This window comes from Lampris incognitus, chromosome 14, assembly GCF_029633865.1.
Source record: "Lampris incognitus isolate fLamInc1 chromosome 14, fLamInc1.hap2, whole genome shotgun sequence".
Lineage (NCBI taxonomy): Eukaryota > Metazoa > Chordata > Actinopteri > Lampriformes > Lampridae > Lampris > Lampris incognitus.
In genome coordinates this window covers 50,722,717-50,739,113 of record NC_079224.1, presented here as the reverse complement: position 1 = coordinate 50,739,113, position 16,397 = coordinate 50,722,717, and the positions used below count along the sequence as shown (strand labels likewise).

The following is a 16,397-nucleotide window of genomic DNA, read 5'->3' as shown; positions in this document are numbered from 1 at the left end:
GCGAGGGTGTAGGGCTTGACCATGGCCTGGAGATAGGAAGGAGCTGTTCCTTTCACTGCCCTGTAGGCTAGCATCAGAGTCTTAAACTGTATGCGAGCAGCTACAGGGAGCCAGTGTAGGGACATTGGAAGGGAAGTTGTGTGGGAGAACTTAGGGTGGTTGAACACCAGATGAGTTGCAGCTTTCCGAACAAGCTCCAGAGGTGTGATGGCTGATGCCGGGGCGCCAGCAAGGAGGGAGTTGCCGTAGTCCAGCCGGGAGATGACCAGAGCCTGGATGAGCACCTGTGCCATCTCATCAGTGAGGAATGGGTGAATCCTCCTGATGTTATAGAGGAGAAATCTGCAGGAGAGAGCAAGCGATGCAGCGTTTGCAGCAAACGACAGTCGGTCATCCAGGATTACACCCAGACTCCTTGCAGTCTGAGTTGGTGTCACCACGGTGTTGTGAATGGTGATGGCCAGGTCTCGGTGCAGGCAACCTTTCCCCGGGAGGAACATCAGCTCTGTCTTGTCCAGATTGAGCTTCAGGTGGTGTGTCGCCATCCACTCCGAGATGTCAGTCAAGCACACAGCAATGTGTGTCTGTACTTTTGTGGAAGAGGGAGGAAAGGACAAGATCAGCTGGGTGTCATCAGCATAACAATGGTAAGAAAAGTCATGCAAGTGAATAACAGAACCCAGGGTTGTCGTGTACAGGGAGAAAAGGACAGGACCCAGAACCGAACATTGTGGAACACCTGTAGTCAGTCTGCGAGGCTCCAACACAGATCCCCTTCATGTCACCCGGTAGGAGCGAGCCGTCAGGTAGGATGCAAACATTGAGAGTGCAGAGCCTGTGACACCCAGCCCCTCGAGGGTAGAGAGGAGGATCTGGTGGCTCACTGTGTTGACCACAGCTGAAAGGTCCAGGAGTATCAGTACAGAGGAGAGGGAGTTTGCTCTCGCAGCGTGCAGCGATTCTGTCACTGCAAGGAGGGCCGTCTCTGTTGAGTGACCCACCCTGAACCCAGATTGGTTGGGGTCTAGGAGGTTGTTCTGGTGGAGGTGCAAAGAAAGTTGGTTAAAGACAGCACATTCGAGAGTTTTGGATAGAAAGGGTAGAAGGGAAACCGGTCTGTAGTCTTTGACGTTAGAGAGTTTAAGTGATGGTTTCTTGAGAAGGAGGGTGACTCTAGCAGTCTTGAAGGCAGATGGAAAGCATCCTGCCTGGAGGGATGTGTTGATGAGGTGGGTTAGAAAGGGAAGGAGTTCAGGTGCTATTAACTGAAGAAGAGGGGAGGGGACTGGGTCAAGGGAGCATGTGGTGGGGCGACTGGATGTGATGAGGTTGAGGACCTCATCGGGGGAGAGGGGGTAGATGAATGGTCTAGATGGTTTAGATGAATGGTCTAGATGACGAACTCAAGGAAAGCACAAGTTTAAATCAATTCAAAAAGAGGTACAAGGATGATGAGGAGGTTGTGCTCTCATGACTGTGACCCCCATGTTCGATGCTGTTATTGTTGTTTCTTGGGAATCCGTTTTTAAAAATTTTTTTTTTTATTGTTTTTCTTTTTTGCTGCTTTTATTGTTTTTTATTGAGTCATTGTGAGCTAGTTATTGAGAATGACATACTCGGATGTGTAAAAAACGTTATTATTTAGGTTTATTAATTCAGCATTAGAGAGGGGGCAGGACATTATAATTGGTAACTTCCTCCTGCTCCTTTTCCAACCTGAGAATACTTGTTGAATTCTTCTGGTTTTGTTTTTATCATTTGTTGTTGTTGTTGTTGCGAGGGGGAAGGCATGTCCAGAGGCAGCTAGAGAGGAGGAAAGGTAGGCGTGTGGAGATGAGAGTCGGAACATTGAATGTTGGCACTATGACTGGTAAAGGGAGAGAGCTGGCTGATACGTTGGAAAGAAGAAAGGTAGGCATACTGTGTGTGCAAGAGACCAGGTGTAAGGGGAGTAAGGCCAGTCGTATCGGAGGTGGGTTCAAACTCTTCTAACATGGTGCGAATGGGAGGAGAAATGGGTTAGGAGTAATTCTGAAGGAAGAGTATGTCAAGAACGTGCTGGAGGTGAAGAGAGTTTCAGACAGTGATGAGTATGAAGCTGGAAATCGAAGGTGTATTGCTGAATGTTATTGGTGCGTATGCCCCGCAAGTTGGGTGTGAGACGGACGAGAAAGAAGAATTCTGGAGTGAGTTGGACGACTTGGTGGAGAGGGTACCCAAGGCGGAGAGAGTGGTGATTGGAGTGGACTTCAATGGACATGTTGGTGAAGGGCACAGAGGTGATGGGCAGGTATGGAGTCAAGGAGAGAAATGTGGAAGGACAGGTGGTGGTCGATTTTGCGAATTGGATGGAAATGTCTGTGGTGAATACATATTTCAAGAGGAGGGAGGAACACAGGGTGACGTACAAGATTGGAGGAAAGTGCACACAGGTGGACTATATCTTATGTAGAAGGCGCGATCTAAAAGGGATTGGAGACTGCAAGGTGGTGACAGGGGTGAACGTAGCTAGGCAGCATCGGATGGTGGTCTGTAGGATGGTCAGGATGCAAGGAGTAGAGGTGACGAAGGCATATAAGTTTAAATACTTGGGGTCAACTGTCCAAAGTAACGGGGTGCAGGAGAGAGGTGGAGAAGAGAGTGTAGGCAGGGTGGAGGGGGTGGAGAATAGTGTCAGGAGTGATGTGTGACAGAAGGGTACCAGCAAGAGTTAAAGGGAAGGTTTACAGGATGGTAGTGAGACCAGCTATGTTGCATGGTTTGGAGACAGTGGCACTGAAGAAAAGACAGGAGGTGGAGCTGGAGGTGGCAGCGGTGAAGATGATAAGATTTTCACTGGGAGTGATGAAGAAGGACAGGATTAGGAATTATTATATTAGAGGGACAGCTCAAGTTGGACGGTTTGGAGACAAAGCAAGAGAGGCAAGATGGAGATGGCTTGGACATGTGTGGAGGAGAGATGCTGGGTATATTGGGAGAAGGATGCTGAATACTGAGCTGCCAGGAAAGAGGAGAAGAGGAAGGCCAAAGAGGAGGTTTATGGATGTGGTGAGGGAAGACATGCAGGTGGCTGGTGTGACAGAGGAAGACGCAGAAGACAAGAAGAAATGGAAACGGATAATCCGCTGTGGCGACTCCTAACGGGAGCAGCCGAAAGTGGCAGTAGTAGTTGTTGTTTTTTTATTTATGCTTGGTAATTTTTCTTTTATTTTGCATGTTCAAAATAAAGACATTTAAATTTGATATATATATATTATTGGCGCCTCTCGTGTCCGAGGATCCATTCCAAGAGATTAAGGTGTGTACTTAAAACGAAGATGGCTTGACAGTCCAAGGTGAGAATAGAAGAGGCTGGAACAGTGTGGACAGGGGATAGTAGGGGTGGACCCATTCCTGCGGCTTTCTGTTCTTGGAGGGTTTTTTGGCATGGGCACTTTTCTCCCGCTTGCGTTCGTTTGTCTGTTTCAGCCTTGATGGAACCAGCCAGGCAGGCAGGTCTCCAGTGTTTTCGATTTTCCGCTACTTTTTCCCAGTTCTTAGGGTCGATGTTGAAGGTAATCAGCGTTCCCTTGATACAGTCCTTGTAGCGTTTTTTGGGAGCTCCTCTTTTTCGTTGACCTTCAGTCAGTTCGGAGTATAAAATTTGTTTTGGAAGTCTGTCGTTTGGCATCCTCTGGATGTGGCCAAGCCACCACAGCTGGTGATGTTCAGTTGTCGTCTCGATGGAAAGGAGATCAGCTCTTTCGAGAACTTGATTGTTGGTGACCCGTTCTTGCCAGGAAATTCCCAGAATACTTCTCAGTTTTTGCTGGTGGAAGTGTTCTAGTTTATGGATTTGGTATTTGTAGAGGGTCCAGGCTTCACAACTGTACAGGAGGGTTGAAAGAACCACTGCACGGTAAACCATGATTTTGGTTGATGTCTTTAGATCACAATCATAGAAAACAATTAGAGTTTAACACAGACCGCAAGAGCAATTAGAGTGTGACACAGACCGCGAGTGACGCTGGCTAGAGATGAAAGTAACTGAACTGTATGACTTAAGGATTTCTGTTAATAAACTGATAAGTAAGCAAGTAAAGTTTTAACTGTCCATTCTGTAGGGTTAAGTAAAGAACAGAACAGTGTTCCATTTTCTATATATATATATATATATAACCCTGCACCCTTTTTTGGGTGGTGTGTGTCTTCCTCAAGCTTGGGTCCTCTACCAGAGGCCTGGGAGTTTGAGGGTTGTGTGCAGTATCTGAGCTGTTCCCAGGACCACACTCTGTGAGTGACTGAACTGATATGGAACATCTATCTGTGTTCACAAGAGGTTTTGATGGAAAGACCTTTCAGGAAGAGCTGCTTTTCTTCCTCTGCCTGGGCACACAACTGGGGAAGTCATCTTTAATGAATCAACACAGTTCTTTGAGAAGAATGGCTTTGACGTGAGCAACATTGTGTCCGTTGTCACCGATGGCGCTCCATCAGTGGTGGAATACAATGGCTTGGTAAGAGGCTTGCTGCTGTTACCCAGCACTCTTAGCATTTCTCTGCATTATTCACAAATCAGTGTTGTGCGCTGAACTGTGTGGGAAAACAAAAGGAGATGGATACTGTGATGAGACTGGTACATTTCGGTCACGAGACTTCTAGTCTGTAAGATGTCAGTGGAACACCGGGATCTTTTCCTGCATAATGATGTCGCTGGCTGAGCAAAGGCCGTGTGTTGAGAGGGTGTGCAACCTGCACGATGAGCTTGTGTCATTTTTATCCGGACTACGGAGCCAAAAACCCCAACAATATCAGAGGTTTTTAAGTGACAATAAGGTAATGGCATGTGTTATATTTCGTGTGACATCATGTCTCATCTAAATCACCTTAATCTGCAATTACAAGGCAAGAACCACACTGTCGCAGACATGTACAAGGCGGTTGAAGCTTTACGGTCAAAGCTGAACCTTTTTGAGAGAGAGATTCATGGGAGAAAGTTGCACTTTTCACATCTGCGATAGCATTGCCAGAAGAAGGAAATGTGGGAGGATCCAGCGATGAAGGATTTCATGATGAGCATGGCAGAAAATTAAGGGACGATTTGAAAGCTCCCCGAATCTCTCAGGTGACATCCTCCTCTTCCTGAGACAGCCGTTCTCTGTTTCGGATGATGGCCAGTGGACTGCAGAGGCCAAAAGGCTGGTACCTTCCAGATGGAGGTCTTGGAAATGGGAGCATCTGATTTGCTCAAAGCACAACACAAGGACGTTGGGATGAGTGACTTTTGGATCAATGTAGTTCCCCAAGCTTGATTCAAAAACATGAGAGCTATTGCAATGCTCCTACTTACAATGTCCCCCTCCATGTACACAATGCGCCTACTTACAATGTCCCCCTCCATGTACATCCGTGAGTCATTTTTTTCTTCAGTGGACTCGACCAAGAAGCAGGAAAGAAACACACTCTCCAGTGTACGTCTTGGCCAGTGCCTCAGGCTTGCCAGAATACGGGCCTGACATCAGAAGGACGGCTTCATCCTCTCGCTCCCACTTCTCTCACTGATGGTGAATGAACATCCGTTTATTTTTGGCCATAATTAAATGGTTGGTTTTAGGCTGATTTTGTTTCAAGAGTGCTTTTTTTTCTTCTTGTGTGACCCTCAACACAGGCTTTGAGAATCCCAGGCCTAAATTATTACCACCACCACTACTACTACTACTACTAATAATAATAATAGTAGTCATAATAACTATTATTATTATTATTATTATTATTATTATTATAGAGGATATAACTATTATATCCTCTGGGACACGCCCAGCCACACTGACAGAGAGATAAAAGCCAACAAGCCCGACATCGTTATCAAGGACAGGAAGCAAAAGAAGTGCATGCTCATCGACATGTCAACACCATCCGAAAAAAACACCTCAGGGAAAGTCACAGAGAAGCTGACCAAGTACAAAGACCTGGAGATTGAAATCAACAGGATGTGGGGAATGAAGACCGAAACAACACCGGTGGTCATCGGAGCTCTAGGACTAATGAAGAGGGGAACGGAAAAGTTCACCAACCGTATCCCAGGAAACATCAGCATCAGTGTAGTCCAGAAGATCGCCCTACTCGGAACAGCCCACATATTATGACGAGTACTGTCTGCCCTATAGTGCCCCAGGTCCATTGTTTGGACCCGGCTCTACAGGATGTAAAACAGGAAACGTGAAAGAAATGATAATAATAAGAGTAATAATAATAATAGTAATAATTGTCATAGTAATAATAATAATAGTAATGATAAAATAATTGGTATTTGGCCATACTAAATTATCCCTAGGTATGAATGTGTGTGTGTGTGTGTGTGTGTGTGTGTGTGTGTGTGTGTGTGTGTGTGGGCCCTGTGATGGTCTGGCGGCCTGTCCAGAGTGTCTCCCTGCCTGCTGCCTAATGACTGCCGGGAGAGGCTCTAGCATCCCTGCAACCCTGAAAGCAGGATAAGCAGTTTGCATAAGGGATGGCTGGATAATAAAAATGATAATTATAATTAGAGCAACAACAACATCTTCACATGAAACAACTTTTACTGGCTCAATGGAAGAAAAAAAAGACATTTTGGCCCTGGGCTTGGCATGCATGACATAATTTGGCTCTAGTTGGGAAACCCTGCTCTAATTACTCGTATATGCATACTCATACAATGAGCAATGCGTCATATTTATTCTGTACACACTCCATGTAATTGAATGCTAACGGCTGCAGCTTGTCATTGTCTGTGCCGTTCCAGGTTTGGTCAAACTGTCCGATCTAAAAGGAAGTCCTGTTCCTTTGAACGCGGGGCCAGCAGATGCTCTGATGACACACAGAGACCTCCCAGAAGAGGGAGAGGGTGAGCTTGTCAGGAGGAGATCCAAAAAGACCTCAGAAGATGGGGGACAGGTCAGGGTCAAAGGGCGGAGACAAAGGGACTTTGACCCCATGTTGGTTGAGAAAGAAGAGGAGGAGAAGCAGAGAATTCCCGCCCAGCAGGATCTGAGAGAGAAGTCTGGTCTGACTGACAGTGTCTGGACTCAGAACCAGCAGAAGCTTCTGGAGATGGCCCTGCAGCAGTATCCCCGCGGTACTACCGAGCGCTGGGATCGCATTGCCAAGGTCGTCCCCGGCAAGAGCAAGGTGATCCTCTTCCTCCATGTTGATTGTGTGTATCCCTCCATGTCTGAATGTTGATGTGGCCTGTGCATCATCCTCCAGAGAAAGGGATTCCTCATCACATTGTCAAGCCATTTAATGACCAGCCTTTTAAGTCTCGCAATTTCTCACGTAGTTCACCCAGTCAGAACAAACTTATTTCAGGATTTATCTGAATCACAGCCTTTTTAACGTTTGGAAGTCTAAATCTGTCCAGTGTTACTGATGTGATTTACTTAAGTCACATTCATCATTTCACCTTTGGTTTCAGGAGGAGTGTATGGTCCGTTACAAGCTGTTGGCAGAACTGGTGCAGAAGAGGAAACAGACGAAAAGCTGACTTGCGGTCTTCATGTATGGGTGGCGACCCAGCTGACTTTTCATAATGTTGATGGAACGTGAGTCAGTCGTATTTACATCCAGCTTTCACTGCAGACGAAGTTATGAAAGCTGCTCTGGTTGTAAAAATCTCTGTTCACCTGGTGAGGTGTGTGTTAAGTGAAATCCAGAAAGCATTATAAAAGAAACCAAGACCAAAGTGAACAGTGTAGTATGACCTCTGACCTCTGAGGCAACTCCAGTCCTCCATAGCATCACGTGCCTTAGCTCCACCATAAAGCATGCCATCATAAAGTCTCTGAAAAACCCTCAGTTTAAACTTTTGGCTTTTTCATTGACAGTTCGTTGCTGTTAAAATGTAGTTTAAAAGATAAATAAACAGTTATTTATTTCTGTTATTGTGTCCTCAGATGTGGTTGTTTTATTAAATCAAGAATATCCTGCAAAATAGTGCTGCTCATGTCTGGTAGCTTCTGTAAAACACTGCACATGTCCAAGCTGTTGTTGGACAGTTGGGGTTTGACTTCTACATCATGACCTTTCATTGGTTAAAACATATGTCAGTCAAATTAATAAATGCTCCAGACGCAGATATGAAGGGCAGGTCCCCCCCCCCCATTAAAACATCAAACATCATGGCAAGTCTGCACCACATGGACACAGATGGTTGATGAGGGCACGACAGCCCACTTATTAAACCACAAACACCTAAATTTAATTAAATTAAAACTAAATTACAACCACCTCTTCACTCTTCTGTTGTCTTCCGGGTCAAAATGACCCATAACAGCGTCTAACAGCAGAGAAGAAACTCTACATATTTTTCAACCTGACATGTGCTGACTTTTCCTACAGGGACCCCAACCGTAGAAACATGTGATGACTTTCCCTACAGGGACCCAAATGTTAGAAACATGTGATGACTTTTCCTACAGGGACCCCAACCATAGAAACATGTGATGACTTTCCCTACAGGGACCCCAACCATAGAAACATGTGATGACTTTCCCTACAGGGACCCCAACCGTAGAAACATGTGATGACTTTTCCTACAGGGACCCCAACCATAGAAACATGTGATGACTTTCCCTACAGGGACCCCAACCGTAGAAACATGTGATGACTTTTCCTACAGGGACCCCAACCATAGAAACATGTGATGACTTTTCCTACAGGGACCCCAACCATAGAAACATGTGATGACTTTCCCTACAGGGACCCAAATGTTAGAAACATGTGATGACTTTCCCTACAGGGACCCCAACCATAGAAACATGTGATGACTTTCCCTACAGGGACCCCAACCGTAGAAACATGTGATGACTTTTCCTACAGGGACCCCAATGTTAGAAACCTGATGACTTTTCCAACAGGAACCCCAATGCCAGAAACATGTGATGACTTTTCCTACAGGGACCCAAATGTTAGAAACATGTGATGACTTTTCCTACAGGGACCCCAACCATAGAAACATGTGATGACTTTCCCTACAGGGACCCCAACCGTAGAAACATGTGATGACTTTTCCTACAGGGACCCCAATGTTAGAAACCTGATGACTTTTCCAACAGGAACCCAATGCCAGAAACATGTGATGACTTTTCTTACAGGGACCCAAATGTTAGAAACATGTGATGACTTTTCCTACAGGGACCCCAACCATAGAAACATGTGATGACTTTCCCTACAGGGACCCCAACCGTAGAAACATGTGATGACTTTTCCTACAGGGACCCCAACCATAGAAACATGTGATGACTTTTCCTACAGGGACCCCAACGTTAGAAACATGTGATGACTTTCCCTACAGGGACCCCAACCGTAGAAACATGTGATGACTTTTCCTACAGGGACCCCAATGTTAGAAACCTGATGACTTTTCCAACAGGAACCCAATGCCAGAAACATGTGATGACTTTTCTTACAGGGACCCAAATGTTAGAAACATGTGATGACTTTTCCTACAGGGACCCCAACCATAGAAACATGTGATGACTTTCCCTACAGGGACCCCAACCGTAGAAACATGTGATGACTTTTCCTACAGGGACCCCAACCATAGAAACATGTGATGACTTTTCCTACAGGGACCCCAACGTTAGAAACATGTGATGACTTTCCCTACAGGGACCCCAACCGTAGAAACATGTGATGACTTTTCCTACAGGGACCCCAACCATAGAAACATGTGATGACTTTTCCTACAGGAACCCCAACGTTATAAACATGTGATGATTTTTCCTACAGGAACCCCGACGTTATAAACGTGATGACTTTTCCAACAGGAACCCCAACGCTAGAAACATGTGTTGACTTTTCTTACAGGGACCCCAACGTTAGAAACCTGATGACTTTTCCTACAGGAACCCCAACGCTAGAAACGTGTGGTGACTTTTCCTACAGGAACCCCAACGTTAGAAACATGTGATGACTTTTCCAACAGGAACCCCAACGCTAGAAACATGTGTTGACTTTTCCTACAGGGACCCCAACGTTATAAACATGTGATGACTTTTCCTACAGGGACCCCAACGTTAGAAACGTGTTGACTTTTCCTACAGGAACCCCAACGTTATAAACATGTGATGACTTTTCCTACAGGGACCCCAACATTAGAAATGTGATGACTTTTCCTACAGGGACCCCAACGTCATAAACATGTGATGACTTTTCCTACAGGGACCCCAACGTTAGAAACCTGATGACTTTTCCTACAGGAACCCCAACGCTAGAAACTTGTGGTGACTTTTCCTAAAGGGACATGTTCAACCCTATGAAAGCGAGTGGTGTCCAGTGATTAAGTGCAGTCTTTCTGCATGGTGAAGAGGGAAAACCCAGATAGTCACAGAGTTTGTGATGAATGGCAGCTTGTTTCTTCCTGCAGAATAGAGTTGGGTTTAAGATTAAATGAAGTTGCTTTAATTTAGAGGTTTAATGAAGGCGGCTCATAATGACTCCAATGACCAGGGCCGTGTGCACCATGTGTGGCCAACACGAGGGTTAACAGGCTAAACGTTTACTTGGTGAGGAGAGCCCTCAGCTCTGTCTGGCTCTGGTGTGTCTTTGTTTGGGGTGTGGAGCTGAGTTATTTCGAGCAACTCAGGACTGCTGGTCACCACCCTGCTCCCATGCAGCCATTAATACCGTACACACAAAAAGCTGACCGATCACTTCAGTACCGACAAACTGAATCTTCTTTGATTGTCCCACTACAGTGTTGAAGTCCACTTAACCTTCATCAGCCAGGATATGTCTCCTCACAGACACCTTGTCTGTCTGATTCTAAATTATGTCCAACATTATTCAGAGGTGTGGGTTTGCAGAGAATAAAGTTGTCCTTTAATTTGATTGAATATTTAGGACGTGAGCAGGTGGAGGATCAGATAATGTACTGCAGCAGTTTTCTGCCTCCTAGAATACCTGGACATTTAGAATGCATGATGACACATTTTGATTTATTCATGTTTAGCGGGGGCTGCTGGTTTGTTGGTACCATTTAGTTGCAGGTATACATTGTTTTCATGTTTGGTTGAGGATAGTGAGAGACGTCATGATTGTTCTCGGGCGGAGCTTTGATTCTCATCCAGGAAAAAAGATCCTACTGCTCCACATTCTGTGTGGACATCTTCCAAACACAAACTGGAGAGACTGGGAGTGAAGCTGGACATGGTCAGGATCTGGTGTTGGTGATGTGAATCCTGCTGCTGGCGGCTGTGGAAATGTGGTGCATGCTGTGGACAGACTCAGTTGTCTGGCTGAGGTAAGACATGCTAGCATGGAGCAACCAAACATTCGTCAGCCTTCTTTGTTTTCATTCTTCTTCTTGTACACTGCTCAAAAAAATAAAGGGAACACATAAGCAATGCAATGTAGCTCCAAGTCAATCACACTTTTGAGATATCAACCTGTCCAGTTAGGAAGCAACACTGATTTGTGAATCAATTTCACCTGTTGGTAAATTGTCTAATTTCCACCTGGTGGAAATTAGACAATTTGCAAGACAACCCCTATAAAAGGAATGGATTTGCAGGTGGTAGCCACAGACCATTTGCCTGTCCTCATCTTTTCTGGCTGATCTTTGGTTAGTTTTTCATTTTGCTAGTACCCTCACCACTAGAGGTGGCATGAGGCGGTATCTGCAACCTACAGAAGTTGCTCAGGTAGTGCAGCTCATCCAGGATGGCACATCAATGCGTGCTGTGGCAACAAGATTTGATGTGTCTCCCAGCACAGTGTCCAGAGCATGGAGGAGGTACCAGGAGACAGGCCAGTGGAGGGGGCCGCAGGAGGACAACAACCCCGCAGCAGGACCGCTATCTGGTCCTTTGTGCAAGGAGGAACAGGAGGAGCACTGCCGGAGCCCTACAAAACGACCTTCAACAGGCCACTAATGTGTAGGTTTCTGCTCAAACAGTGAGAAACAGAATGCATGAGGATGGTATGAGGGCCCGACGTCCACAATTGGGGCCTGTGCTCACAGCCCAACACCGTGCAGCCCGATTGACCTTTGCCAGAGAACATCTTGGTTGGCAGATTGGCCATTGGCGCCCTGTGCTCTTCACAGATGAGAGCAGGTTCACACTGAACACATGTGACAGACGTGAGAGAATCTGGAGACGCTGTGGAGAACGTTCTGCTGCCTGCAACATCCTCCAGCATGACCGGTTTGGCGGTGGGTCAGTGATGGTCTGGGGAGGCATATCCTTGGAGGGCCGCACAGACCTCTACGTGCTAGCCAGAGGTACCATGACTGCCATTAGGTCCCGGGATGAGATCCTCAGACCCATTGTCAGCCATATGCTGGTGCAGTGGGCCCTGGGTTCCTGCTCATGCATGACAATGCTCGTCCTCATGTGGCCAGAGTGTGTCAGCAGTTCCTGTATGTCGAGGGCATTGATGCTATTGACCGGCCTGCACGTTCCCCAGACCTGAATCCAATCGAGCACCTCTGGGACATCATGTCTCGTACCATCCGCCAACGCGATGTCGCACCACAGACTGTCCAGGAGTTGACCGATGCCCTGATCCAGGTCTGGGAGGAGATCCCTCAGGAGACCATCCGTCGTCTCATCAGGAGCATGCCCAGACGTTGTAGGGAGTGCATACAGGCACGTGGAGGCCACACACACTACTGAGCCTCATTTTGAATCGTCTTGAAGAATTTCCACAGAAGTTGGATCAGCCTATGTTCTCATTTTCCACTTTGATTTTGAGTATGATTCTGAATCCAGACCTTAATGGGCTAATGATTTTGATTTCCATTGATCATTCTTAGGTTATTTTGCTCTAAACACATTCCTCTGTCTAATAAATAAAGATTTTCAGCTGAAATATTTCATTCATCGAGGTCTATATTGTGTTTTTAGGTGTTCCCTTTATTTTTTTGAGCAGTGTAATTGATGTTAATATTACGATGTTTTTAGCACAGGTTGGAAACAAGTTGTTTCCAGTGTGAAGTCTGCAGGACAACATGAGGAACTTCAGAGGCTTCAACAGGAAGCCGAACTGCAACTTGTGAGTCTTCTAATGACACTTTGGCTCCATGTTTTTCCAGTCTTCATCTCTTGATAGTGGAAGATTAAAAAGACTGGCACTAGCTGCAGGCGTCTCTCACCTATGAAGATCATGTGTGCATCATTTATTCATAAAGCATGTCACATAAAAACACACACTGCGTGCCACATGAGATCCGATTCAAAAACACACAAAATGCATCAGAACACAGGAAAACATTCCAAGAATAAAGCAGCGTATGTGTAGAGGTGAACATGACCCAAGGCACAGGATCAGGGGAAGCTGGGAAATTGGGAAGAACTGTCCTGTAATGGCTTCTATAAAGAAGTCAGTTTAGACCCTCACATCAGATAAGGAGCAACTCCCTAAAACCTTTAACAGGGAGAAAGCTCAGGGAGAGCAACAGAGGAGGATCTCTCTCCCGAGATGCACAACATGACATGATGTTGTGTTTACACAGGTTACACAATACAACATTGAAAGAGGATAACACAATTATAATGGAATTATAAAATATATGAAGAATATGATGAGCAGGATGCCAAGCAGTGGCCAGACGCCACCAGAACAGCCCAGGACCTGAGCCACGTGACCAGCCATGTTAAAAAACACACGTGAGTGCGAGAAGGACACAACACTAAAACAGGACAACATTACATGCATTTATAAGATATAGGGTGTGAGTTGGGTTGATCTGAGCTACTCAATACTCAGCAAGGTGGTGGTTAGAATGCACCACCTGAAGATCTTGTTCTGCCATTGTCCTACAGTCCCTTTTCAACTAACGGTGGTGCTCCATATTTCTTTGGCTGGATGCTTTTCTTCTTTGCATGTTTGAGGGTTTGCTGCACATGAATTGTTTCTCTTGTTTTCAAACCTTTGGGTCAAAAAACATCCATGTCGTCTTTCCAAAATAAGAGGGAAAACAAATGTTCAATTTTATTTTTAAATAAGCTTTTAAGTTTTCTATTTCCATGGTGAGCCAAATAGTCTTTACATTCAGTTAGACAACAAATAAGCACCATCCCAGCTGGACATTCAGGGAAGAAAACCGGAATCTCAATGGGAACGCTGCCGTTCACTTGCAGTCAAGTTGTCTATTGTGTATTATAATGTATTATTTGTCATTGGATTAAAAAGTTAAAAGTGACCATAATATAATTATATATTAGTCTTTCCTTATTTTAATCATTCTGTCAGTCTGTTATTTCCACTTCCGGTGTGGGAAGACAGCGGCGCGAACTCACGTTTGCAGCGGCCTCACCCAGTACTGTCCATGCAGTGTCTGTCCACGTCTGCGTTTAAGTTTGTGTCTTCGTTTGATGGCTGGGAGAGCTGGTGCTGGATCGGCTAGGAGAGCTTGGTCTGCTGCATCCTGTGGGCCCAGGGACCACGGCCCTGCCTGGAGCTGCACCCGAAGAGGAAACACCTATGTGGTCTGACAGGACGCGGAAGCAGAGCAGGCTAAGCTAACTGCTAGCCCATGCAGACCTGACAGGACGCGGAAGCAGAGCAGGCTAAGCTAACTGCTAGCCCATGCAGACCTGACAGGACGCGGAAGCAGAGCAGGCTAAGCTAACTGCTAGCCCATGCAGACCTGACAGGACGCGGAAGCAGAGCAGGCTAAGCTAACTGCTAGCCCATGCAGACCTGACAGGACGCGGAAGCAGAGCAGGCTAAGCTAACTGCTAGCCCATGCAGACTGACAGTTCTGTCATCCTGGCTGGCATTTGCTCTCTTGGACAGTGGAATTTTTTTTTTAGATGTGTTTTTGTAGTTTTTTTTTTGTAGTTTGGATATATGTGTTCTTGTAGTTTCTGGATGTGTTTTTGTCTGTGTTGCACTGCTGTGGGCAGGGGGAAACGATATTTTGTTTCATTTCATGTATTTCGTACATGAAATGAAACGGCAGATAAATGTTCCTGAAGCATGTGGTGGATTATTTAATGGTGTTTTTAGGATGCGTGGTCTACGCTAATAAACAGATTATCTGCCGTTTGTTTTGATATTTGGTCCATTCTGCTCTGTTCCACTCATACAGGTATTAGACTGTACTGAAAATAAAAAAATGACAGCACATGACAGAAGCTTTAATGTGTGTTGTAATGACAGCTTGGATCAGACAGTCCAGTTTAGTGGGGATGAAAATCTGGTTCGACTCGGAGCCAAGGAAAATGACGGTCTGTCCACGAAGGAAGAACGCCCCCAAAAACTTTCCCTTTCCCACCATCATTACAAACGTTCCTCAGTCAGGTCATTATCAGAAGCTGTGATTTAAGTTAATTCCCCCACTGCGGAGTAAAAGTTCCCACTTCCTCCAAACCAACAGTCCGTCTGCTCAGTTTCTCATCTGCCTTTCTTCATCTTGGCAACCTTCTCTTTGCGTTTCTTGACATGTTTTGGCAATTTGTTCTTTCTTTTTTCCCTCTGAGCTTCCTTGGTCAATTTTTTTCTTTCCTAAAAAGAAAAACATAAAAAAATGTATGAGATGAATGCCCACTGGAGAACACTGCCCCCTACAATTCCACGTGTCTGTCTGTTCAGTCAGTCATTTTCCTTTGTCTCCTAGTTTAGATCAGTCAGTCATTTTCGGCAGTCAGTCTCTCATAGCCTCTGTCATTTCAGTCCCAGTTCATCCAGCACATAACCTCAAGAATTCTGTAGTTTCCTGTTTTATTTACTCCTCAGCTGTCACCATGCCCGTATTCCTGTTTTATTTTGTAATACTGACCCGTCGTCATGTCACTTCCTGCCCCTGGTTTTGACTTTAGTTGACCCCGTGTGTCCCACATCTGCGCCCCATTCTCTCGTTTACCTCCCGTCTATCAGGACTGTGTTCCTCTTTCTCAGTCTGAGATAAGGGCCTTCAGGACTGCTCCATTTTACTAAGGTCAAGTCAGTTTTATTTGTATAGCCCAATGTCACACATTACACGTGCCTTAGGGGGCTTTACAGTAACACAATATCCTGTCCTTAGACCCTCACATCGGATAAAGAACAACTCCCTAAAAAACCTTTAACAGGCAGAAAAAAATAGGAAGAAACCTCAGGGAGAGCAAGAGGAGGATTTCTCTCCCAAGACGCAAAACGTGCAATGATGTTGTGTTTACACAATACAACACTGAAAGAGGATAACACAATTATAATGGGATTATAAGATATATGAAGAACATGATGAGCAGGATGCCAAGCAGTGTCCAGATGCCACCAGAACAGCCCAAGACTTGAGACCACGTGACCAGCATCACCATGGAGGAAAGACTACACATGCACACAGGAGACTCGCATCACACCATTCACACACACGAGAGAAGAGACGAGAAAACAGTCACACATCAGAATGAGGGAAGGATATAACAGTGAAACAGCATAACAAAATTCTA

General features: G+C 45.5%; 2 protein-coding genes and 1 long non-coding RNA gene across 3 annotated transcripts in view; 2 read left to right on the top strand and 1 right to left on the bottom strand.

Moving 5' to 3' along the window:
* The window catches only part of dnajc1 (DnaJ (Hsp40) homolog, subfamily C, member 1), a 54,590-nt gene extending 46,650 nt beyond the window's left edge, over positions 1-7,940 (top strand). Inside the window, exons 11-12 of the mRNA XM_056293272.1 lie at positions 6,761-7,146; positions 7,433-7,940. Of these exons, the coding sequence (XP_056149247.1) occupies positions 6,761-7,146; positions 7,433-7,501 (455 nt within the window). The 3' untranslated portion in view covers positions 7,502-7,940. The remainder of the gene's footprint in view (positions 1-6,760; positions 7,147-7,432) is intronic.
* A 3,304-nt stretch (positions 7,941-11,244) lies between these two features.
* LOC130123566 (uncharacterized) lies at positions 11,245-13,517 on the top strand. Its single transcript, XR_008811333.1, has 3 exons — positions 11,245-11,260; positions 12,924-13,014; positions 13,475-13,517. It is a non-coding gene; the product is annotated as an uncharacterized LOC130123566 (long non-coding RNA).
* The window catches only part of riok1 (RIO kinase 1 (yeast)), a 36,836-nt gene continuing 33,460 nt past the window's right edge, over positions 13,022-16,397 (bottom strand). The window contains exon 17 of the mRNA XM_056292777.1: positions 13,022-15,471. Coding sequence (XP_056148752.1) covers positions 15,361-15,471 — 111 coding nt within the window. The 3' untranslated portion in view covers positions 13,022-15,360. The remainder of the gene's footprint in view (positions 15,472-16,397) is intronic.